We start from the raw sequence: 24,289 nt of genomic DNA on the forward strand, positions 1-24,289 counted from the left end.
CTGTTGTTCTTTCACAATTTCTTATATCATTGCATCTCCTTAAAACACTGGTAGAGGCCAGCTTGAGGAGGCATGAATGGGTTTTCTTATTTTTGGTACCTTGGGTGATGGTAGGTACAATTAGACAAGTGAATGTGCAATTTTAGGACTTACATTGAATGATTAACAAGGAAATATCCCATATGATCCATGTCATGGTAGGACTTGATAAACAAGACATGTCAAAAATTGCTTGTTGGGATGGACAAAATTTCATCACATCCATCCAAAAAATCTGAACTTCATGAAATTGATGAAATTGTGTTTTTGTAAGCTTAAAATGACGGAAATGAGTTTCCAAACAAAGACTGGGACAGAAAAAAAATTAAAGGTGGTGACAGCCCTGTCCTACGAGGTTTTGTCATAATTGCAACAGAGTTTGTCTTGAGAAGTGCTTACTTTTCTGTCTGGATCCTGTCCATAATGGGCTTGTTTTCTCCACCTTCCATCAGTTGTACCTTCTCCTTATCCAGCTCCAACTGAACCTCAACCTGGGATAACACAGGATCTTACAGTTAACAACAACATTATTCATAGCCATCAGAACATTAATTTTCATTGATTTTGTTTGATGTAAAAAGTGATTTGGTTCTTCTTTAAACGACAGGTGGAAGTTAGGATATAGTTACCATTACTTCGTGAAATTCTATGATTCAGAGTTGGAGTCCATTCCAAGTCACCACAAGGGCTTTTAAATGATATTTGTAATTAGTTTGAATAAATTTGAATAAAAGAATATCTTAGTCACAATGATTCTAAATTTAAAAAAAAATTTCAATATAAAAATTTGAATTCACAATTCATTTGAATCCAATCAGATGTATAAGAAACATTTTGAACGAGACTGCACCAAAATATCTTTATTTAGAATAATTAGAAAATATCTAATGTGATTCTTCTTAATTTCGAAATACATGTATAGAGAAATATAGACAAAGCTTTCTAAATACTAGTAGTGGATTAGGGTAATTGCCCCCATAAAATTAGGTGCTAATCCAGCCCTATTGTCTGCCTCTGTGTATTTTTAGATTTCACTGCTGGACACTGTTAGGTCCTTTGTGCAAGCCATCTATGACCCCGTTCATACTAAATCGCGCAAATCGCGAAATCACGAGTCCCATTCCTTCACACCAGGGGTCGAACGAGCGCGAGTTGTAAAATCGCGTCCAACAGCTTGATCAACGGCGCGGCGGACGCGTTATTCGATTGTCACCACTCTTACAGTTGTGTTCAATGACCTTCTTGTACTTCATCTTGAGTTTTTTTACCTTTAATAGTGCGGCATTACTTCCATATTTTCCAAGCGACTGCTAATCGGGGTTAACTATTTGAGCACCAGCAAACAGAAATGACCTAATGTGAGGAGTGATGATATAGGATGTAATATCAGTGACAATTGGAGCTTTCTTAGAAATGGACAAGTTGAGAAAGAAGGGGATATCTTGAAGACAGGATGTGACTCAGCTCAAGGGAGCATTTACAGTAATTAAAGTTATGAAACCTATACAAAACCGAATATCTTCAGGTACATATGATCAAACATAACTTGTAGATATCACCAAATATTGAAGACATGGTAGAAAGAAATAATAAAATAATCTTAGCGACAGAATTGTAACCTGTCTCACCTGCTCCTTGCGGCTCTCCAATTCCATGATGGTGTTCTCGATGCGGTCGAACATCCGATTCACAACGCGCTTCAGCCGGCGGGTGGACTTAGGTATGCTGATTGGCTCTCCTGTCTTGGACGCCACTTTTTGTAGGTTCTTCTCATCCTTTTAAAACAAGAAATATCACACAAAATGGAAATTTAACTATGACTTTAATCACGTATCTTGTCTGACTTTTACCTCTTCCCTCATGACTGCCATAAAATGCTGCCTTCAGGTCGATTTTGAGCTTCTCATTTGATGTTCCAAAAAAAAAACTCACCTGTCATACATGAAGGGTCGGACTATCCCTTTCTGCAAAAATCACTTTGGAGTTAGGTACAGGTCAAATATATTAGAACATCAATGTACCTGTACTGTACCTGGATAGACTAACACTCTAGTGTATAACGTTTGGACCAATTCGTTACTAAACATGTGTTATTCCTACTGCAAAAATAAAATTTTAGCACTGGAAAAGATGAGTACATTGTATGGGCACTGAAATCAGCACCATTTTTGCACCATTTTCCAGCAGGAATTTTGGATGATTAAAATGTTGCAGTTGCATGCAAAACTTAAGTCTAGACTTAGTCAGGGTTGAGTCAAATAAGACTTGAAAGGCAACGTTTTCGGGAAAATGCAGGATATTCCCCTCCCATTACCTACACCTCAAATATGGCATCCTTAGCATTGACTGTAAGGGTGTTATGAAGTTTCTGCATAAATTATACAAACCAGGTAATAGCATAATTTATGGTCAGGTGTGTTCACCTTTCCTAAAGGTACCTACATATCAAATATGACATCTGTAGCTTTTATGGTAAGGGATATGCATAGACTATGCATAAGGCCCTCACTAGCATAATTTATGGCCAGCTTTTCTGACCTTTCATAAAGGTACCTACATCTCAATTATGACATCCGTAGTCTTTGCAGTAAGGGAAATACAAGTACATGCCTTAATTATGCAAATGGCGTCAGCGTTAGCATAATTTATGGCCAGGTGTATTCACCTTTTCTAAAGGTACCTACATCTGAAATATCACATCCGTAGCCTTTATGGTAAAGGCAATACAAGTTTATGCCTAAATTCTGCAAATGAGGTCCACATTAGCATAGTTTGTAGACAGGTGTGTTCATCTTTCTTAAAGGTACCTACATCTGAAATATGACATCCTTAGCCTTTATGGGAAGGGATATGCATAAATTATGCAAATGAGGCCCTCATTAGCATAATTTATGGCCAGGTTTTCTGACCTTTCCAAATGGTACTTAACTTACTTTACTTTGGTCGAGCTCCCGCTCGAACGATGCTTGAATTTCATGCTTGGTTTTTCAATTGCTGTTAACTGACAGGGGTCGCAACTTCTCCTGCAGTCGGAGTTTCCTGCTAACTCGGAATGCCGGGCCTTCTCCATTGTCTATAAGATCATCTGCAGAACACCCACATAGAACAATTCCAGCAACCATGTCTGTCTGATTCTGCAACTGACTAAAACCAGTACCCTGCTGCCGATACTTCCTACCGTAACCCTGGATTTTGTCCGGCACTGCTTATTGGTTATTCACAGTTAACCTCTATATCTGGAGGTCGTTCCTCATTAGCATAATTTATGTCCAGGTGTATTCACCTGTTTTAGAGGTACCTACAACTCAAATATGACTTCCGTAGCTTTTACGGTAAGGGAAAAACAAGCGTCTGCATAAATTATGCAATTTATGTCCAGGTGTAGTCACCTTTCCTAATGGCACCTTCATCTCAAATATAACATCCGTACCATGTAACATCAGCGCTCGTGAGTGCGACTCGCACACAATATGTATGCGACCAGTTTCTTGAGAATGCGACTAGATTTAAAATCACGGTCGCACGGTGCGACAATCCAAAATTAAGACCTGCGCCAGGATAATGGCTACAGAACTAAGCGGTAAGCCGAAAATATAGGTATTCCAATGCTACCGCGAATATCGTCGGTGAATTTTCTATCATGTTCCCACACCCGCGGTACAAAAACTATCCGTTCCTAGTGGCAAAGTTACCCATAGAAATAAAGGATATAAGTTTCTCTCCTTTGTGGTGTATTTGTTTGATTTGTAAAATGTTTCAAACGCCAAAACTTTGTCGATGAAAGTGAGCGCTCGCCGGACGCTCGCTGTTTTCAATGGCGGCCATGATGTTTATGAAAAATAAACCGCTGCAGAATGAAAGGCTTGTTTCCTGCGGTCATATTTATACCTGTTCAAGCGATGATTTTTACGATCAAAAATTGATGAATCAATTCAAGTGGAGTTTTATTGGATGACGGCGCCGCGCGGTCCTGACGCGCGAAATTTGAACTACGCGTTTCGAAGTTCCCGATTTGACTGGGTCGGCACAAACAGATCATTTTTGATACTATTTTGAGCAAGAATTTTAAGGATAATAAAGTATTTTGGATTATCTGTAGACAGAGGGTGAGGGTAAAAAGAAAAGAAATGCCTGTAAAAATGTTGAACTTGATGCCAGCAGTGAAGTTTCAAATTATGGAATATGACTTTATTTGTTTTGGTCATGAACCCAATAGATAAGTTCTAGAGTCATCTATTTATTTATCATTCAAGGTTATGTGAATCATTACCTGCCTTGTTCCAAGTAAAAAATACCATTGTGTATTTTTCAACTTGTTGAACTTGAGGCACCGTGGCCCCCGGATAGGGGCCAGTCGGGGAACCTATGCCCAATTTTTCTAAAAATCCATCGTACTAGTATCAGTATGTAGGAAGGTATTGAATGAATTGAATTGCCAATTGTTCTGCAAAATCAATGTAGGTTTCTATCTTTTATAATCTATTCAAATACTAGTACTTAGTACTTTATTCCCGGTTGTTAACGTATTACATTGATTAATAGGAGTATTATTTGGTATAGCCAAGACTTTTGCTTGTTCTTCCAACTTTTTGTAGTGGTGCCCCTAGATTTTTGCTGGTGCTCCTAACTTTTTTGAGTTAGGAGCACAGTGCTCCTAGGCCTAAAAGTTAGTCTGGAGCCCTGAACATACATATAACTTTCTGCAATACCATTAGTAGAGCCACCACCCCACATCTACTTTTTTGCAGAAGATTTTGGCAGAAGAAGAAGAAGAAGAAAGAAGAAGAACAGGCAAGCAAAAACAGTATATTCCTCCATACATGTATGCAGCAAAGAGCATGCATGACACAAAGTAGGACTGAGTGTGGCAGACAGAAATGATTATAGAGAAGTGAGCTTGGCTTCCTGCATAGAAGTATTGAATACCTGCAGACCTCTTCCCACCACCACCCACTGCTGCTCAAAGATGTAAGGAATGGCAAGGTAGAAGTCAGTACAGCAAGCTTTGGACAGATGGGAGTCAAACGGTATCTCACTGGACTGTGCCAAATTGAGCAACGAAATTGCGTGAGCTTTGTAAATTTTAGCAAATTGTCCCTTGTGGTCACACTGGCAGCTTTGCCCAGAATGTCACATCCTAAGTTTCTGCTCCAAATCAGATACAAGATAACTTTATTAGAAATTGCAGTGTTGCCACTCAATTAAAAACCAATGTACAATGATTAAGATTCATCAACAAGATTTGCGCCATTTTACACTATTTTGAAATTTGCACATTTTTGGAAATTTTCAAAAAACTTGGCACCATATTGCGAATGTCTTTTGCAATTTGGCACATTCCAGTGAGATACTAGCAAGGTTAGTGTCAATAGTAGTACTACAACAAGGGGTATACCCTATGTCATGAAAATGTTGGCAGCCAAGCAGCAAGCAAATTTGGGTTGGGTGGCCATTTTGGAAAAGTTAAAGGCACCCAGAGCATTTTACGAAGCTTGAAAACTGGAAATGTACTTAGTCTAGTTGCTGTAATCTTTATGCAATTGACAATTAATGCCACTGTTTACCCCATCTGCGTGCGTATTTCTTATCAAAAGTGCTCAAAGGCGACACAAAAATAACCTACATGGTGATCTTTTAATTTCATGCGCCTAGTGCAAATAGACCGATACCATAGCCCCGCCCACCTCGGTCAAAACGTAGAAATGCAAAAATTAAAACTTAAAAATTTAAATATTTGACGGACATGCAGTAACTCCCTCATTGGTCGAACCGCTAATTGTGATGGACAGTCAGGATCAGTCTATAAGGGCTTAGAATGTTAGATCAGTTCTCGAAACAAAACGACATCATATCTTTGCTGATATGTAATGGTTTAGTGTTATTGAAACTCACTAAGTGTAGGAGTGACTAAAAATTAGATTTTTTTATTCAAGTTTCAAGCCTCATAAAATGCTCTGGATGCATTTAAAAAGCTAGTCCCTTTTAGGAAAATATTATGTTCATAGTACGATGAACCCAGCTTAAATCAGGCACTTACTTTTGCAGAAAAAACATGTTTGAAGTACCAATGATGCCTTTTCACCTATATGTAAAGACCCCAAGGTATTGTTTTCAGTGTCTGTCTGTGTTTCTGCAATCATTTTCATATGCATATCGTCTATAGGCATATCTCACCATAGAATGACAGGAAGTGAAGGACAAATGGTCAGTGTTGTGGTAGTGACAGGATTATAGAATCTATCAACCTAAGTTGACAGCTGACAGACATTCCAGGTCATGGGATCAATGGAAGAGGCCACTGACAATCGAACTGGAGGTCACCCCAGAACGTGTTATTCTCTAAGATAGGCGTTCGCCGTGTCACAATTTGACCACGTTGCAGGGATGTAAACAACTGCCTGTCGTGTTGCAAAATACCTCAGACCTACATAATGTTTATACTTTTTCATATCTACAGGATTTGCCCTGTGCAACCAGGTAGATATTTTGCGCATTTCAAAATGACAGCTGTGGCCATCGAAACAGTAGCAATTTTTGGTCACTTTATTTGTGCTTGTCTTTTTAACAGTTCACCTACATGTAGGTCCAATTAGCTAATTCCACAGCATGACAGTCCATATCTCTAGCTTTAAATTGATACCATAGTCCGAAAATAATTTAATCAGGTTGGTAGAACATACAAATGTAGGATACTGGTGATGACTTCCTGATCTATACTGCCTCCTTGGATTAAGGAGGCAGTATCGATCAGGAAGTCATCACCAGTGATGAACCGAGACGAGGGGGGATACAAGCTCAGCCATATTTGGGATTACGTTCTCGCCGCAAAAGCGCCGCCTATATCGGCTACATATAGCAGTGAGAAGCAGTACTCCAGTCAGAAGCTCTGAAGAAGGTGTCTGACAGATACCGAAACGTCAGCAGGTGAGATTACCTGGTTGTGTTAAAAGAAACTCCAAATATCCGATACCAGAGTCCTTCGGTTAATTTTAGGAGCAACCGGATTGCCCCGTAAAAATAGAAAAACAGGTCAGTTTTACAGCGTTTTTTTTTAAAGGAGCAATTGAACCTCACTACACTTCATGTACTGATATTACTATACTGCACAAGAAGCCCCCTTTTTCTGGCTTTTGGATAATGTCAATCTTAATTGGAAAGTTTCAGAAAATGTATTTTGCAACAGCAAGAATTGAGTCATTAGTTTTTTTAACTTTCCCAAACACCGGTTGAAAGCTGCAACATTACGCCTAACTCCCGCGGCGCAAAAATAGAACGTACCAGCTGGGTTCAATTGTTGGAGTTTGAAACCATTGACTTCAAATTTGACAATTTGTACAAAGTCGCTACCTTGTAATAAACCCTCTGTCCGTGTGTATTTGACTATTATTATGTCACTTCTTATATTGCATGTGATATCTGCGCCCATGCAGCTTCTAAAGCCAATAAATGAATTTTTATGACACCTTGTGAAATGTATCAAAATGCAACCAAAACTCAGTATAGTGTGCGTCGGTAGCTAAATCAATGCTGGAATGTCACCACTGTGATTTGCAAGTCCGTTGCTCCTCAAATAAACCAACTTGAAGGTATTTCGGTATCAGTTTAAATGTGAAGAAATGGACTATCACGCTACGTGATTAGCTAATAGGATCGAGGTGAACTGTAAAGAAGACAAGCACAAATATATTGACAAAATCTGCTAATGTTTCGAAAGCCACAGCAGCCGCTGTCATATTGCAATTATAGACAAAATATCTACTTAATTGTACTGGGTAAGTCCTGTAGATATGAAAAAGTATACATATTAAACATTATGTAGGTCTGAGGTCTTTTTGTTGCACCACAGGTAGGGGTGGGTACAGGTACAGAAAATTCAGGTCCGGACCTGGACCTGATTGTAGTAGTATAAGCCGCACCAATTCAATTTCTTGCTTCTCTGATTTTTCAGAAAATGATTGGAGCGACAGGGCAGAAAAAAAATAATTGTGGTACTAGACTGAATAAAAGTTCTAAATGGGAACTATGCGGCTCCAGAAGTCTTACTGAGGGACAACTGCGGTGTGAAAGATGTCAGTTAGCTTGAGGAATGAATGATCCACTCTACTTTATAAAAAAATAAATAAGAAATTCTTTGAAAAAATCTGGGGGAAGATACAGGCTTACATAACATAAAAAACAACAGAATTATTCACGTTTTCAGCTTTTCATGGCACATTTTCTGTAATGTGAATCCCTTCCTATGATCTAGTACTACAATTCTTGTGTTCACTGATGACTTTGCCAATACAATTACTCTCCCATTTCTAGTTAGGCCACACCAACTTAATGAATGCGAGCATTGATTTTTGCCTATTCTAAAAAAAACAGTGGTGTAAATGTTCTTGAGTGCAAGCGTATGCTTGTGTCGGATCACTAACGCCTGCATTAATTTGTGTTTTTGTAGTTATATATTTTCCATGTGCTAAGTTGAGGGTTGTTCAGAGAATGTGGTACATATATGTTTCATGAAAGAATTGGAGTATCACAGAGGATCATTGTCTAATTAGCACAAGTAACACACCTGTCTAAATTCTTCATACTCCTCCTTAAGGTCGTTGAACTCATCTCTCTCCACAGTCAAGGTTGTGTCCTTCTCAGCTGCCAGCTGCTTCAGGGCTGCTGAGATCTCCTCAAGATCCGTGTCAAGGACTTTTTCTTCCTTCTGTAAAAAAAGAAATGTGATCAGCTTATTTTGATGTATTCTGAAGACATTCTAGCCTCCGATGCAGACTCCTCCCGGCTGTTTTCTTTTTCAAGTTACAGTTTTTATACTATTACATTCTTATTGCTGTCCGGGAAGGAGTCTGCGTCCACTCGGCGTCTCAAAAGGAAATTAAAAATCACTTAGTGGCAATCGGCATGGACTTGTGAAGTCCGCGCCCCGCAGAGGGTGCACGCACCGCTGGCTCCACGTTCTCACGCCGTAACCATGCGCCCTGCATTGTCCTGACAAGTTTCAATAACTTGAGGTTCATCGGGGTCATCGTCTCTTTCAAAATACGAAAGTCAGGAACTTACAAGGTAATACAGAACTTCCTTGGTTTGACATACCTCCGTAATTGATGATATTTCCTGAGAGGAGTGTGTAACTGTTGCAAGAGAGGTATGGGGTTTCCCCTGGTTGAGGCCATCAGAGCTGCCGTCAAGGAAAGATTGTTTGGTGGTTTCTTGGGACTAGCGGCTGCACTGACCATGGCAAATTGATTCATTTTCAAATCTGGCTAATTCCGCAACTTAGAAACCACCGATGATGTTGCAAATCAGCCTAAGACATGTGGATCTGTTTTAGTGGCCGTCTGAAGTAGAGACCTCACTTGCCCCCCTCCCCAATTCTACCTGTTACGGACTGACACATAAACATCCGACAAAACTAACCGACCGCCTTCAATAGCATAAATGCTCACATCAATTTAAAAGATAGTTTTGTCTCGCCGACCTTGCTGACCCCGACGTGTGTGTTATTTTTTTAGCTGGAAATTTAACTCTCGTAACAAACCAGGCGTGTGCCGGGTCCATTCAGTCAATTGTTCCTCGTGTACGTGTGAATTACCCCTGCGGGAACATGTGAATTGCCCTTGCGCGAACATGTTAATTGCCTCTCTGAAAGACTTTTCTAATCTTCTTTCCTTTGAGACGCCGAGTGGACGCAGACTCCTTCCCGGCCAGCAATAAGAAAAAAAAATGTAATAGTATAAAAACTGTAATTTGAAAAAGAAAACAGCCGGGAGGAGTCTGCATCGGAGGCTAAAGACATTCTGAGTATGGTGGGTTTTGGGCAGCATTTTCCAGAAGAACACCACACTGGTCTATGTTCAGCCCCCCTCTCACTGAGATGCAACTACGTAGTTGCAACTGACAGTCGCCACCTAGATTCGCACAGTTGCCAAGTAGCTTCCACGCAGTTTCCAATGAACGCCAACTCGTCTCCTGCAGTGGCGATTTTTTGTACAACTAGTTTCCAACTACATAGTTGCGAAATAGTTTCCAATAGAGGCCTCCTATTTGGGACCATTTCGCCAATAGGTCCCCATCAGTCGCCAAAAGTTGCCATTTACTTTGGATAAATGGTAATAAATCAGGTTCAATGTTTGTTTGTCCTAATAAATCTATAAACATATATCATTACATATACATGATACAACATACATGGTAGAGTGACATGTTGTATATCATCGTGTCAGTTTTGGTAATTTCTGTCACTGTAAAAATGTGATGCTTATATTTCAGAATATGTTAAACATGTTGCGCCAAGTATCATAAATGAACATCCTTTTATCCCTGTTAATCGTTTTTATGCGTTTTAGTCATTTTACATTGGTTTTTGATTCAGTAGAAACACTGAGGTTTCAAATACCCTGCTCAGTAGGGCTTCATTTGCAAATGCTTTGCGCGTCAGTGTGAGTGCTAGGGGAAACTTGTAGGATAGTTGCCAAGTCGTTGCCACTTTTAGTCTTTTTAGTCGCCAACTAGTTGCATCTCAGTGAGAGGGGGGCTTAACATGTAGGGCTGAATACCAGTACTGATACAGTACCGTAAAATCATTTAGACACAAGCCCAAAATATCAGAACATTGACATCAGTACTGTACCTGAATAGAATTCCACTTTTATGTAAATTTTTAGTAACAAAATTAGTCAAAAAGTTATACTTATATAACGTATATGACTTATTTTCCTACCACAAAGATGAAAATTTAACATGGTCATTGAAATTTGCACCATCTCTGATTTGAGATCCTCTGAAAGGATGGGTTCTCTGCATAAGATACCTGAGGTCCAAATAAACATTCTGTTAATTGTTATCTTTGCCGAGAAGATTATGTTTTCGGTTACGCCAGCTGTTGGGTGGGTCTGTATGTATGTCAAGAGCATAACTCGAGAAACCTTTGATGAATCTTCATGATTTTTGGTAGGTGTGTAGTGGTTGTGCAAAGGAAGGTCAAGTTTAAAAATCATTCACCTGGCGTTTTTCAACAGTACTGCAGCGGAATTTGCATGTTTGTGTGTTTGCATGTGGACAAAAAAAGTGACAGAAACGTTGATGGATCTTCATGATTTTTTGTAGGTGTGTAGCGGTTGTGGGAACGGAGGTCAAGTTCGAAAATGGTTTACCTGGCGCTTTCCTACCGTTGTGCAGCGAGCTGTGTATGTTTCTGTGTTTGTATGTCAACAAGATAACTCGAGAATGTGTTACCCTTGTGTTATCCTTGCGTTATCCTTGTGTTAGGGTTTTGGTGTCGTTGCGTTACAGTTTTTGAATGAGGCGTTCTCGTGTGTTAGGGTTTACCAGAAGCAGAGTCATGTTTGTTTAACCAGTCCATAAAACAATAGCGACCTGCCACCTTGAAGGTTGTCATGTAGCGACGGCGGCACCTCTCTCGTGCCGGTACAAGCCAGAAATACAAACGATGAATTACATTCTTTTTTAATTTCAAAGACCACATTGCGCTAAGAGCAAGGGACGAAAAAAAGCCCAGACTCTTAATTGGAAACTCTGACAGAATTTATTTTGGGGGAGTGTTAAAACGCCAGCAGGGGCAGTTTCGCCGCCCTGAAGAAATAAATGCCACCGAAGGAGGCTACGGAACTCCAACTTTTCTGGTCATGTTTTAGGGCATAATATTTATTTTTACTCAATTGAGAACCGACCCTCTCTATGGCAATATTGACTGCATTTTCTAACACGAAGTGCCGCACGCCACTTGTAATACAAGTCAGTAAATCCAACATCGCTAGACATCCCGCGCAGAACTTTGCCGCACGTAAACCAAAGGTTGATGACTCGTCCCTTGGTGTGTGGTAAAGCCGTCGGTGTGGCGGCGTGTTGCACACATTTTTCAACCTTCTGGAACACTCCAAGTTGCGGTTGCTTTGGTAAAAAAAAAGCAGTTTGAATGTTGTGACACACACACACACACAAAAATATATCGGATCAGTTAGTTTGTTTCTGGATATAATATCGTAGATAATGTTTCTGTTTACCAAACATGATACATGTATCAAGTATGACAAGCCACCTATGTTCTCACGGTCTGAACAGTTGATTGACAATTTGACTGAATATATTTGCCAACTTCTACGTATTATCTGAAAATTTTGTAATGTTCATTTGGAGAACTGAAATCATCAGCCTTCAACATATAAATTTTTTATTTGCTGACAAGAAACGTCACATTAACGAGAAACAAAAGCAATAGGTATTCTAGTTAATCTCAGTGTTGAGTTTATGTTTAAGTTGAAATCTATTTCATCGATTTTGTTCCTCGTTCCCCTTCATTGTGTATCTGTTCAAAGTTGTGTTGGCATTGGCACTTTACGAAACTAACTGCGTAACTAACATAATCTTATTATATTATATTGATACGTTATATTTCTAACATATTTGACTACATCTGTTAATGGCTGTTCAATGAGGTTCAACAAACATGTACACTGCATCACAACATATCATTGCGTTTGAAACCTCAAAGGTAAGTATAGACCAGGGTAATCGATCATCATTCGGCATCACCAGTTCCAAATCTTGGAAACACAGTAGGTTATTCACTAAATTGGTCAGTGCATGAAGAAAATTGATACCCTTTGAATATTGAAAGGTATGGTATGGGATTCATACTATTCGGTCAGATCGGCGTCCACAACATTACCACGAACATAGTTGCCATCAAACATGATGTATGCTGCCGATTTGTATATTTCAAGTACTATCCTAGAAACTGTTTGAATCTAACTTAATACAATACAAATATAATATAATAGAAAGTGATAATCACATGTCAAATACACAGGGCGGACAAAAGTTTGTACATGCAGGTTGTTAACAATCATAGGGCTTCCTTTCTTTGAGAACATGCCGACAGAGAAGCTGCGGGTCTCCCCGCATGTGTTAATCAAATTTAGCAGCGTGGTGGCGCGCCGAACTAGACCAGTTCAAATTCGGGCCAAGTTCTTGCTACCAGCATTTGAACAATTACGTTGCGTCTTACACGCGCTAAACGACCAAAACATTTTCATTATTATCACCACGATGCATGCCTCGTATTTGTGCTCAAAAATCCAAAAGTTTGATTACATGCCCGACGTTCCTAATTCCTAAAATGTTGTAATATGAAACGGTGTGGAATTTGCATAGACAAGTCACATTCCAATTGTCCACGCCGAAGCAGTTGCCGCGCCATATTTTCGGAGCTTAGAGGTAGATAGTTACATGTAGAAGCTCGTCAAATAGATATTTGCCTCCCTTTTACTCGGAAGAGGGACATACAGGATTTTGCACGACTACAGGAGCTGACGTATGGCACCCGGCTTTTAGATAGCGAGGGTATGTGCTCGGCGTACGGTACTTGACTCTGCCGACAGAGAGGAATATAGCACAATTTCTTGAGAAAAACACCGCCACAAAATTTGAAGTTTTGTTAATCAAGTCGTAAATTTTGAACATTAAAATTGTACCCAATTTTTGATACACGTACGACCAAGGACCTTGGTAGACACAAATCATATCACCGACACAAGTACCGGTGACGGGGTGGCCATGAAGTTGTTATACATGTAAGCAATACGCATGTCCAAGTTCCGCTCAGCATGGGGCTGATTAGTGCTCCTCCCAGTTGTCTTTGATGTTACCGCCGCCTGTATAAGAATGGTCGGAACTAACACGTTAGAAAAAAAACCTGACGTGTTCTCAATCGTGGAGGCACTAAACTCTGACGCAACGATAACATGTTACGTTTAATAGAGTTGTTAACTATCACGCGAGCGGTACTGTACATGTCCACAACAAAGGTAGCATCTGATATCTTCTTTTCATAAGCATAAAAAGTAATATCACACAAAGTTTACATAACGTTTTGATAGCAGTGAACATTACCTTCTCTGTTTTAACTTCAGGAGCCTTGTCCACAATGGTCTCAGCTGCAATCTGCTCTTCAGTCTGGACAGGGGGAGCGGTGTCCACCAGCTGTTCTTTCTCAGCTGCTTCCTGGGCCTTCTGGGCTTCAGCCTCTGCCTATACATCAGATGGAAGGAATTAACTTTTATTTATGCATTTTTTGTTGTGAACTCTCCGCTACAATGTCATGACACAGTGAATATCAATTTCCAATTTATTACTACTGTACTACATAATTGTCTCAACTGTGACCTTATAACACCATGAAAAAGTTGGGTTAGAATTAGCCATCCAATTCTACCTCCAGTTTGTTCCTCCGATTGCACCCAAGCAGAATATGACTTTCCTGACTGATTTCCTGTCAAAAATCATGGTCAGCTAGTGCAGACGACTTTCAAAGACTAGTGCTAGGCAACCTTGCTGACCAACTCCTAACCACAGATGACCTTGCTCACGACTAACTCCCAACAGTGGTCTGGAGAAGGTCGGTAGCCCATGGTTGGCCATGTGTGACAGAGGCTATAAAAATGGGGGTGAGGATGTGGGTCTGGGGGCAACAGTCAAAACCCAAAAAAAAGTTCCCCAATGGGCTCTATGGATTAAGAAGCATGCAAGCAGCTTTGCATGTCAATCAAGTTACATGCTGTCCCAGTGTCTGGTGTGAGGAAAAGACAACAGTCAAACTTGTATAAGAAGACCAATAGAATCCGGTTGTCTTAGACACATGGTTACAACAACAAAAAAAGATTGACAAGTCAAGACAGAGACATCAATTTCGAAGTTCATGCCCTAATTCATTGACCAGAATGCTAAACAGGATACCTAAATTTTATACGTGGGGTCGTGTGGCGTAACGGCAGGGTGTTCGGCCCAGAACCCAGCAGTCCCGGGTTCGAATCCCCCGACACCACCGATGTTATGCCTTTGGGAAAGGCACTTTGCACGACTTTCCTCACTCCACGCGGTGTAAAATGGGTATATTGTTCTCAGTACATGGCACTGTTAAAATAAGTCATGAAAACTTGAGTGCAGTGCCACGTCGTCCTTGTCAAAAAGCGATGTAAAAAAAATTAAAACCAATTAACAGCTAGCTCATATTCATTATACTGACTATTTCTACAATTACGATATTTTTTCCCTATTTTCCTGGATTATCTTGCTTAATTCATGAAAATTCACAGATTTTTGCTTTGAGTGGCGTGTCTTTTCCCGACGTTGTCTGTGGAAACTTGTGAATGGAGTCAATACTCAAATAACAATGGGGCATTTCGCTAAAAACGGATCAATGTTTTGGTGGAGTATCCGACACCCCACTGGTGTTTCAAAATTCAAAATCTAATTTTCATGTAAACAAAACCAATTTCCTCTGTTTACATCGTGAATAGGTCAGAAAATAAGTTTATTGGCGAGTGTTTGGGAAATGATCATCTTATGGCACATGGCCATGGTCGCCGTGCGCACCCTTCGGAAAACTTCTTTCGAAATCAGTAATGCCGCAGAAAAATTACTGGATCATTATTAATAGCAATGTTACCCATGAAAATATTATGTATCGTTTTTGTTTTTCTCCTGATGTGGATTTTAAATTTCCAAAACTGCTGAAAAGCCAGAAATTTGCCGACAAATGCAGCCTTGAGCATGCTTGTTCAAGTTGGAGACGCTTGGGTCACTTCACTAGAAGGACGGGGGAGCAGCCAGGATGTTAAAACAAACACAGGCACCTATCATCTTCAGAGCAAAAAAAATTATAAAGTCATACATGCTTTATATATATATGTTCCCTTTATTCAAAGAACTTCTTAAAAATAAGTTTACATTTGGTACCATTAAATGTAGACTAAAATCACATGGCTCACAGTGGATCCATCCATATTACACTAGACTATCCCAATGAACTGTTTGACCTCTCGGGCGCCATCTTGGTTGTTGCGGTCGTCAAATCCCAACCCTAACTGGAGATTTCCCACAACTTATCATTAAAAATCGATGTCGCCACAACCTTAAATTAAAAATGACGTGGTCGTCTTCAGCAACATTTTGGTCGCTTATGGCCCGGATTGGGGGTGGTCGCGGTCACTGAAGACAAGTGGTCGTCTTGGACACATCGCTTAATGCTTGTGTCTATAGGGAAAAAAATCAGGACCATCCGAAAGCAGTTGTCTTGAGCCGATGGTCATCTTGTGGACATGGGCGTTAAACCAAGTTTGACTGTACATGTCTTTGTAATTACCAGCTTGTCCTCTGAATGTCCCCTGCAAAAGGAGAGCATCTAATTTCTTTGTTTTCTTTGTTTAGTGTATGGTGTCGGTCGAGCAGAGGTTTCGGTCGAGTAGGGTAGGAGTGTCCAGGATTTTTAACGTCTCTCTTCCTTCACCTCTGCGTCAGAACGGAATGCTTCAAGCCTTTTAAATATAATCACTCTGACATGTACACATTATGGCCGATTTGTAACCAGGTGCAAAGTCTGCTTTACTGTCTCCGGTCTCGGGCAGTCGCAGTCCAATATGTGTATAAACTTTGTAAATGCATGTCTGTTTTCTGCTCTTTCATTTCCCCCATAGCTGGCCAAGTGATTTTAATATATCCATGTACAGTCAAACCTGCCCAAGGCGACCACCCGGCGGACCGAGCGAAAACGGTCGCGATGGACAGGTGGTCGCCATGAAGAGGATTCCACTCACATGTTTCCAGGTCGAGGTTTTCAAATACAGTATGTAAATGGATGGAAAATTATGTGAATTGAGACAGCATGACTGGTGGAGACCAGGTTCAATTCTCATTGACAGAAAGATCCTACAAAAATTACATTTTCCCCGCTACATCGTGTACAAATTTTCGTCATAATTTTGACTACAAAACAATGGTTGCCTCGATGATCTCGCAGCGCCCTCCCGCATTCACACCTTACATAAATAGTACACACACACGCACATCATCGAAGTTTTAAGGCCTTAGACAAATCCCTAGAAAACACCTGCTGGTCCCAGCCTTTTTTGGGGCGCCGACCGCTGGATAAAAGGGTCAAAAAGTTTTCGATCTGACAACTAAAGATGAAAACGGAACAGTGTGATTTTCAAGGTGAATATTTCGTCGCGCCGCGCCACCAAGCTCTGTGCGACCGCATCGAAAGGTAAGTTTGAGTGCAGCAGAACGCACAGCGTCCAATAAACTGTTTGTGAGATTCATGGAAATAAAAAGAAAATAAGAATATTGATTTTAATCAATAACTACAGTATTCGTAAATGTTCATACACAAAAGCATCGTGTTTTAGAAAGGTCAGCGGTACGCCAAATCCGGGCCGCGCCAACTTGGTCCAAGATGGCGTCGGGACCAGTGAACAACATTTCTCGCCCGATGTTTTTCCCGCCGCGAAGTCATTTTTCGGCGGAATTTAGTAAGACACAGACACATTTTTGTTGAAAATACAAGAAATAGATACTTATTTCTGTGAAATCTGACTATTTGACGCCATGCACTACGTATTCGTTTTGAAAATTTAGTTTAAACCGAACTGAGTTTGCGGTAAACTACTAGTATAAGATTACGATAGGCACAACAACATCACAAACATTTGTCTTTACAATGTTTATAGGGATAGGGGGAACGTTTTATTAAAACACTTAATGGAGGAATCGATGCTATAACATTGCTATTCCATATAAATTTGTCCATATTTTTGTCCTTCAAAGTCTTGAAAACATTTCCTTGAAATCCGACAGCAAAATGATCCGATGTCACCACACGCTTGAAAATTTGGCGGCCGCCATGGGCAGGGATTGTGCTCTGTGCGGTTCCAATTCATGGCGGTCGCGGTCGCGTTGGACAGGTGGTCGCCTTGTGCAGGCAGCTTAATGCTTGTGCCTATGGGGAAAACTTTCGGGACCGAGAAAAAGCGGTCGCCATGGCCAGGTGGTCGCGTTGAAAAGGTGGTCGCCTAGGCAGGTTTGACTGTACCTAAGATCCGCTATTAATTTGTTTGAGTAACAGTCGGTGCAAGATAGTTTACTAAACTGGCTGAGTTCCTGGTGTTAAAAAAAACACACCCTCATAATGCTCTGACATCCGGCTACTTTTGCAACAATATTTACTCACAGTTCAAAACACGAACATGTCTACTGCACATACGTTCCATTCATTCTTTTGTCATATGCCATTGTTACTCCGGGAAGGAGGATGACCTCCTTCTGGGAGTATTGGGATTGCATTTGTTTGCGCGTTCGCAGCTATAACTCACGATCCCGTTGTCGCATTGGTGTGTAACTTGGCATATCGTTTGCCTGGTTCGGCGTGGTGATGCACAATAGCTTTGTTACACCATAACTACTTTAAACGTCAATCCAATATCGTAATTGCACCCCTATAATTAATGCTATGTCCCACTGCCCTGCCATAGGGACCATGTTATAATCCGTTATGCATGACTGGAATACTTCAGGCAGATACGGGGTATAAATCTTCCTTACTTGCTGTGATCGTATAGTCACTGTTACATTGAAAAATAGACAACGTGCATCACCACACGCAACCTAGCAAACGATATACCAAGTTACATACAAATGCGGCAACGGGAATTGTGAGTTTTAGCTGCGAACATGTGCATAGTGACCTCCAGTCTGTGTATTAAGTATGCAGTGTCCGTCGCAACTCGCATACAGTATGTGCGCACGGGACCACGGACGATGCATTTTTACGCACAGTGTGAAAATGGCAAATCTCTGGACCTTCAAACTTACCACACTTGTAGTTTATAATACGGAGGCTGTGACAATGTAAAAAGTTTACGCAGGGGATGAAAGATTGTTGAGAAATATCTCTCAGAAAAGTGCGCGCGCCCGTGTCACTTCCGGGTGGTTAGATCCGGTGACCTTTGACCTTCGTGAAATGTTACGATAATATAAATGAGCCTTTTTTTATTGCAAATAGCTTGATAGCTATAGAGCAGGCCGGCCTGCAATAAATTGTGGAAAGAGGATTTACTGCATATTTGTGATTTCTGATACATCTTAGTTGTAAGGCTGAATGGTTCGTTGATAATTGAAAAGGGGCCATCTAGATCTAACTTTGTGACTTTTCCCGGAATTTCTAGATCCCATCTGTGCCATACTGTAAAAACATACTTTTCAGCAGGTTGACCACTCCTGTATTGAAAGAAAAATATAAACAAACACTTTTTCTTTACTTGCTCTAAAACACTACTTGGACTGAGAAGAGATGCAATTTGTGTGGGTCAATACTTGTACATACTATAAATACTTCACGGAGAATTGTGTCCTACGGACTCTTGTTTGGGTTTGTAAACGCAAAACAACAAAAAACACTCTGTTGTGTCAAAAAGTTTCGTGCAGTGACGTCTGCCATTGAGAGTAGACAATAGAGATGGCAGCATGGTTGGCTGGACACTGCCCCCAATGTGGCGGATGTGGATAATCCCGTGCAATAAAACTAAAAGGATTTGCCAAACGATGAATTAATGGTGAAGGGAGAGAGACGTTAAAAATCCCGGACACTCCTACGTTAACCCTACTCAACCGAAACCTCTGCTTGGAGAGTTTATGGTGCCCAGAAGACACCCTGATGCCCTGCTAGCTAATAGCCCGGGCTTTACCTTCTTCTTCTCCTGCTCAAATCTCTCCATCTCCTCTGCCTTTCGCTCCTCCAGTTCCTTCTGGATGGCCTCCTCCTCAGCTCGGATCACATCCAGCTTCGTCTTGTTGTCCACCGCACCTTCCGCTTCCGCAATCTTCAACCGAGCAGTTTTTTCCTGAAAGTAGCAGAGATATTCTTTTAGATCATGTTATAGGAAAGACATCACTTTAGATCTTTGAAAAGTACTGAAAGGTTCATTTTCCTTATGCGTCTTGACCATTTTATACTAAACAAACCCATCTCAACCAATGAATTTAACTTTAACCTCACCCAGAGACGAAAAGAAGTTGAACCTATGTATTAGAGTAGTTTTAGAACCCATTTTTATATCAGTATCAAAAATCCTGTCAATAAATGTAATTAATATTATAGTACATGTACTTGAACTAAGGCCGCATCAAGTAAATTTTATGGACGACACCCTCTATAGACTCAAAATCTAATATCAATACAAACAAGATGGGCAATAAAAACACAAAATGCCTAAACTTTCAAGAATTGAAGAAGCAACAAAACATGGTATCAAAGCAAGTATTCCTGAAGTTAAGAAGTGCAGAAAGTGATACTACTACTAGTATGGAACCTTGTTTCTTTTAGTAACACTCAATGATACCACACTACTGATGTCTGTTCTATAACTACACTCAGACATGGAAGGAGGGGAACAAAGTTGCTGCGTCTCTGTCACTTACCACATCTGGTTCAAATTATGAGGAACCAGAAGGCCCGAGTTTGCGCCTGGGTAGGACATGTCTGGACAAGAGGCGCACCAAGTCATACCAAAGACTTCATCAAAACTAGACTGGCCGTCATTTGCTTTAAGAGCAAATTCAGGATGTTTCGCCCATACTCCTCATGCAAGAAGTGGGCTGTCCCAAAATAACTCCTGGGCAAATCCAAGTTTCTGCATAATTTATGCAAATGAGGTCCTCATGAGCATAAGTTATGTCCAGGTGCTTTCACCTTTCCTACATGTACCTACATGTTCAAGATGACATCCGCAGCTTTTACAGTAAGGGGAATACAACATCATGCATAAATTATGCAAGTGAGGTCCTCATTAGCATATGTCATGGCCAGGCGTGTGCACCTTTCCTAAAGCTACCTACATCTCAAATATGACATCTGCAGCTTGTACGGTAAGGGAAATACAAGTTTCTGCATAAATTATGCAAATGAGGTCCTCATTAGCATAATTTTTGGCCAGGTGCATTCACCTGTCCTAATGGTACCTACATCTTAAGGATGACATCTGCAGCTTTTCCGGTAAGGGAATTACAAGTTTACGCATAAATCATGCAAATGAGGTCCTCATTAGCATTATTTATGGCCAGGTGTGTTCGCCTTTCCTAAAGGTACCTACATCTCAAAGATGACATCCGCAGCATTTACGGTAAGGGACATACAACTTTATGCATACATTATGCAAATTAGGTCCTCATTAGCATAAGTAATTGTCAGGTGTAGTCACCTTTCCTATAGGTACCTACATCTCAAATATAACATCCGTACCATGTAACATAAGGTACATATAACTTTCTGTAATACCATTAGTAGAGGTACCCCCTGACATCTGCTTGGTTTTAAGTCCCAGACAAGGGAAGTGTAGGGGGGCTTATGTTACAGTATGACCTAGTTCTTCCTGGCCCCGACAGAAAATAACCAAAAATTGCATCAAAAAATTGCAAAATAAATCATTTTGAAGTAGTGTATGCCAAAAAATATAATGGGGTCCTTTGGGTAAATATCCAATGCACAACTAAACCAAATTTCAGGTCCTCAGGTTTCAACACCACGGCACTGGAGGCCATTATGTGCGACTTTTGTCTGAAAATGACCAAAAAAACTCCATAAAATCATTTTAAAAACTTATATCAAAAAAATTTAAAAAGGGTCTAGGGGTATACACGTACTCTACCTGCATACCAAATTTCAGCTAATTTGGTCGATGGACGACCGAGAAGAAGCGATTTGAAGATTTGACAGGAGAAGAAGAAGGAGAAGAAGAAGAAGAAGAAGGAGAAGAAGAAACCTGACAAAAACAATATGTTTCGTTGGCGAAACATAAAAATGGTACATACTTCTGACACAGTATGGAAGTTAAACACACTCCACTGCCAGTTGACTAGCCCCCTGCTGCAGTGACTGCACCACAGTGTGGCTCAGGGCTATGAAATGGAGATGGGCACTGGCCTATACACCTTGTGGTGTGGGAGGACTTAAACTTTAACTTTTTAAAGGCGAAAATCAATGCGCGTGCAGATGTCATCCATATAATTGACTTGCTGTTGCCTAACAAGATGAAGAAAGCATGACATTACGATAGACTCCGGGAGGACGGAGAGTGTGGCCTGGAGCTGGTCTGCGGCAGGCAGATTGTCGGGGAGGTACAGCACGCGGGACAGCAGCAGGAGGGATGTGGGGACCTCCTCGTTCAGATGGAGGTCCAGCCACTGGGACAGCTGGAAGCGTAGTCTGTCCTCCGACAACCCCAGGGCTCGCATCCCCCGCGCACGACAGGCCACTTGGAGCTCATTGGCTGTCAGCGTGTTGATGCCATCTCTCTGAATCATCTGAAAATCAAATGAAATTTCAACATAATCATGACAATTTATTACTGCAAAAGGAGAATTGCTTGCAGGGATTTAACTTTGTGAAACTATAAACTAGGGAGAAAATGGAGTGTTCATCGTAGTTTGGAGTTTTCCGTTGAAAGTGCCATACAAGGTTTTACTGTTGTTAGAGGAGACATGATCGCGGCGGTTTTAAGTTCGCAGTGAAGAGGTCAGCGCAAAAAAACTTGAACATAAAACCACCACGAACGTTTCCCCTTTTACAGTATCAGGTAAACTTAATTGCACAACAATTGTACCCCATGTCACCAGAACATACGCATATAAGATTCGAGTTTGTATATATGAGGGTAATATCCATATGATGGTTCATACAATAATGTAGTTGTGTCCAAAGAGAGATCGTATGCAATGGTCGTTACTCTGATGCAACGTTGACCAAAGAGGACGAAAGAGGCACCAGCTATAATAAGTTTACCAGGCTATATAACCATATGCGCATTATGTTCTGGGTAATATCCATATGATGGTTCATACAATAATGTAGTTGTGTCCAAAGAGAGATCGTATGCAATGGTCATTACTCTGATGCAACGTTGACCAAAGAGGATGAAAGAGGCACCAGCTATAATAAGTTAAGCAGGCTATATAACCGTATGCGCATCATGTTCTGGTTACGTGCTCAATATTGTATGAAGTACATCATATGGCATCCTCTGCTATATAACATTCACTCTATGAGACTTAATCTACTTTACAAAGAGTATGTTGTTTGGGGTTAAAATGCTTTTAAAAATTTCTTAACTATTTGTGGAATTTCTAACGTTTAGATATATTGTCCTATATTACTGAACTAAGCTATGGGAGAGAGAGAGATTGTCCTATATGTACAATGTAGGGGTTGTCACATTCTAATGTGTGTATGTGTTAAGCTATCTGGCAGTTTACCAGGTATGCAATATAAACAAACAAACTTGAACGTGTCCGACCAACCTTGTCGTCTGCCTTTATAGTCCTGAGCCTCATTCTGAGCTGGAAGCGTAGGAAGTTGTTGGTTCCTATAGGCTGGAGCTGTAGTAACTTACACAGGGCTACCAGGGACGGGTGCTCCATGTTGTCTAGAGTCATCTCATCCTCAAACAGCTTGGAGTACTTCAGGATCTCTTCAGTGGGGGCAGGTTCACCACTCTGACGAAGCTGTTTACCAGTAAAAAGAATCCCTTCAGATTAAGGTCTACTAGACAATGCTAAATAAACCCCAAAGTCATGTTCTCAGCCATATGACACCAGTCCATCATAATTTGTAACTCTCATAGCTGTTTGAAAATTGCTCCGTAACTGGGCGCATGGGTCTGACCCCCACTGCATGACATCACATGGGAAATCCAGCCCACGCCAAGATGCGAAGGTGGGTAGGGGGAGCATTTAGCATTCCATGCTGTTGTAGAAGGTGAAAAAGCCACATCTTTGCTCTGGCTATAATTTTTACAAGCCAAAAAGGCAGAAATGATGGCATGGAAAGCTCCCCCTCCCCACCTTCATGTTTTGGAGTAGGTCAGATTGCCCAGGTGATGTTACAACGGACGTGGCCTGACATATTTTTAAACGGTTACTGGAGTCAGAGATTGAAAAAGACGAATATGGTGTAATATGGGTGAGAAATTGACTTTGTCGTCAAACATGGTCAGGCAACCAGTCATCTGGTGCATACTACCACCTCCTTGCAAAAGCCACATTAGAACAGTCCCATCCATTTTTACATATTCATAATAACACAGTATTTGAAGTGAATATTTGCATTAATGGACATCAGTTATCACACAATTTAAAAAGTTGTACAGAAATTGCAAAAGTCAGACAGTCTCATGGACTTCTTAGTCTTTTAACAAATGAATTTGATTAAAGAAAATTCACTTATCAAATTGCACCAGTTGTTGTACTGTTAAAGGCAACATGACAAGTCTATAATATTATGCTTGTTGGTCACGGTCAGTCATCTGGGATGTGCATAGTGGAATGTGTGTTGCGATTGATGCTAGGATGGTTCCATATTCTCATTGGCAGAAACCCATTGGGGGATTTGCAACTGTCCAAGCATTCA

General features: G+C 40.7%; 1 protein-coding gene across 2 annotated transcripts in view; it reads right to left on the bottom strand.

Moving 5' to 3' along the window:
* The window catches only part of LOC136431448 (mitochondrial proton/calcium exchanger protein-like), a 51,009-nt gene that overhangs the window by 14,194 nt on the left and 12,526 nt on the right, over positions 1 to 24,289 (bottom strand). For both annotated transcript variants that reach the window (XM_066422821.1, XM_066422820.1), the window contains exons 6-12: positions 23,182 to 23,385; positions 21,937 to 22,188; positions 19,575 to 19,730; positions 13,948 to 14,085; positions 8,600 to 8,740; positions 1,668 to 1,814; positions 439 to 530 (exon numbers count right to left, since the gene is read on the bottom strand). In XM_066422821.1, the coding sequence (XP_066278918.1) occupies positions 439 to 530; positions 1,668 to 1,814; positions 8,600 to 8,740; positions 13,948 to 14,085; positions 19,575 to 19,730; positions 21,937 to 22,188; positions 23,182 to 23,385 (1,130 nt within the window). The remainder of the gene's footprint in view (positions 1 to 438; positions 531 to 1,667; positions 1,815 to 8,599; positions 8,741 to 13,947; positions 14,086 to 19,574; positions 19,731 to 21,936; positions 22,189 to 23,181; positions 23,386 to 24,289) is intronic.

Source organism: Branchiostoma lanceolatum, chromosome 3 (assembly GCF_035083965.1).
Source record: "Branchiostoma lanceolatum isolate klBraLanc5 chromosome 3, klBraLanc5.hap2, whole genome shotgun sequence".
NCBI classification, from domain to species: domain Eukaryota; kingdom Metazoa; phylum Chordata; class Leptocardii; order Amphioxiformes; family Branchiostomatidae; genus Branchiostoma; species Branchiostoma lanceolatum.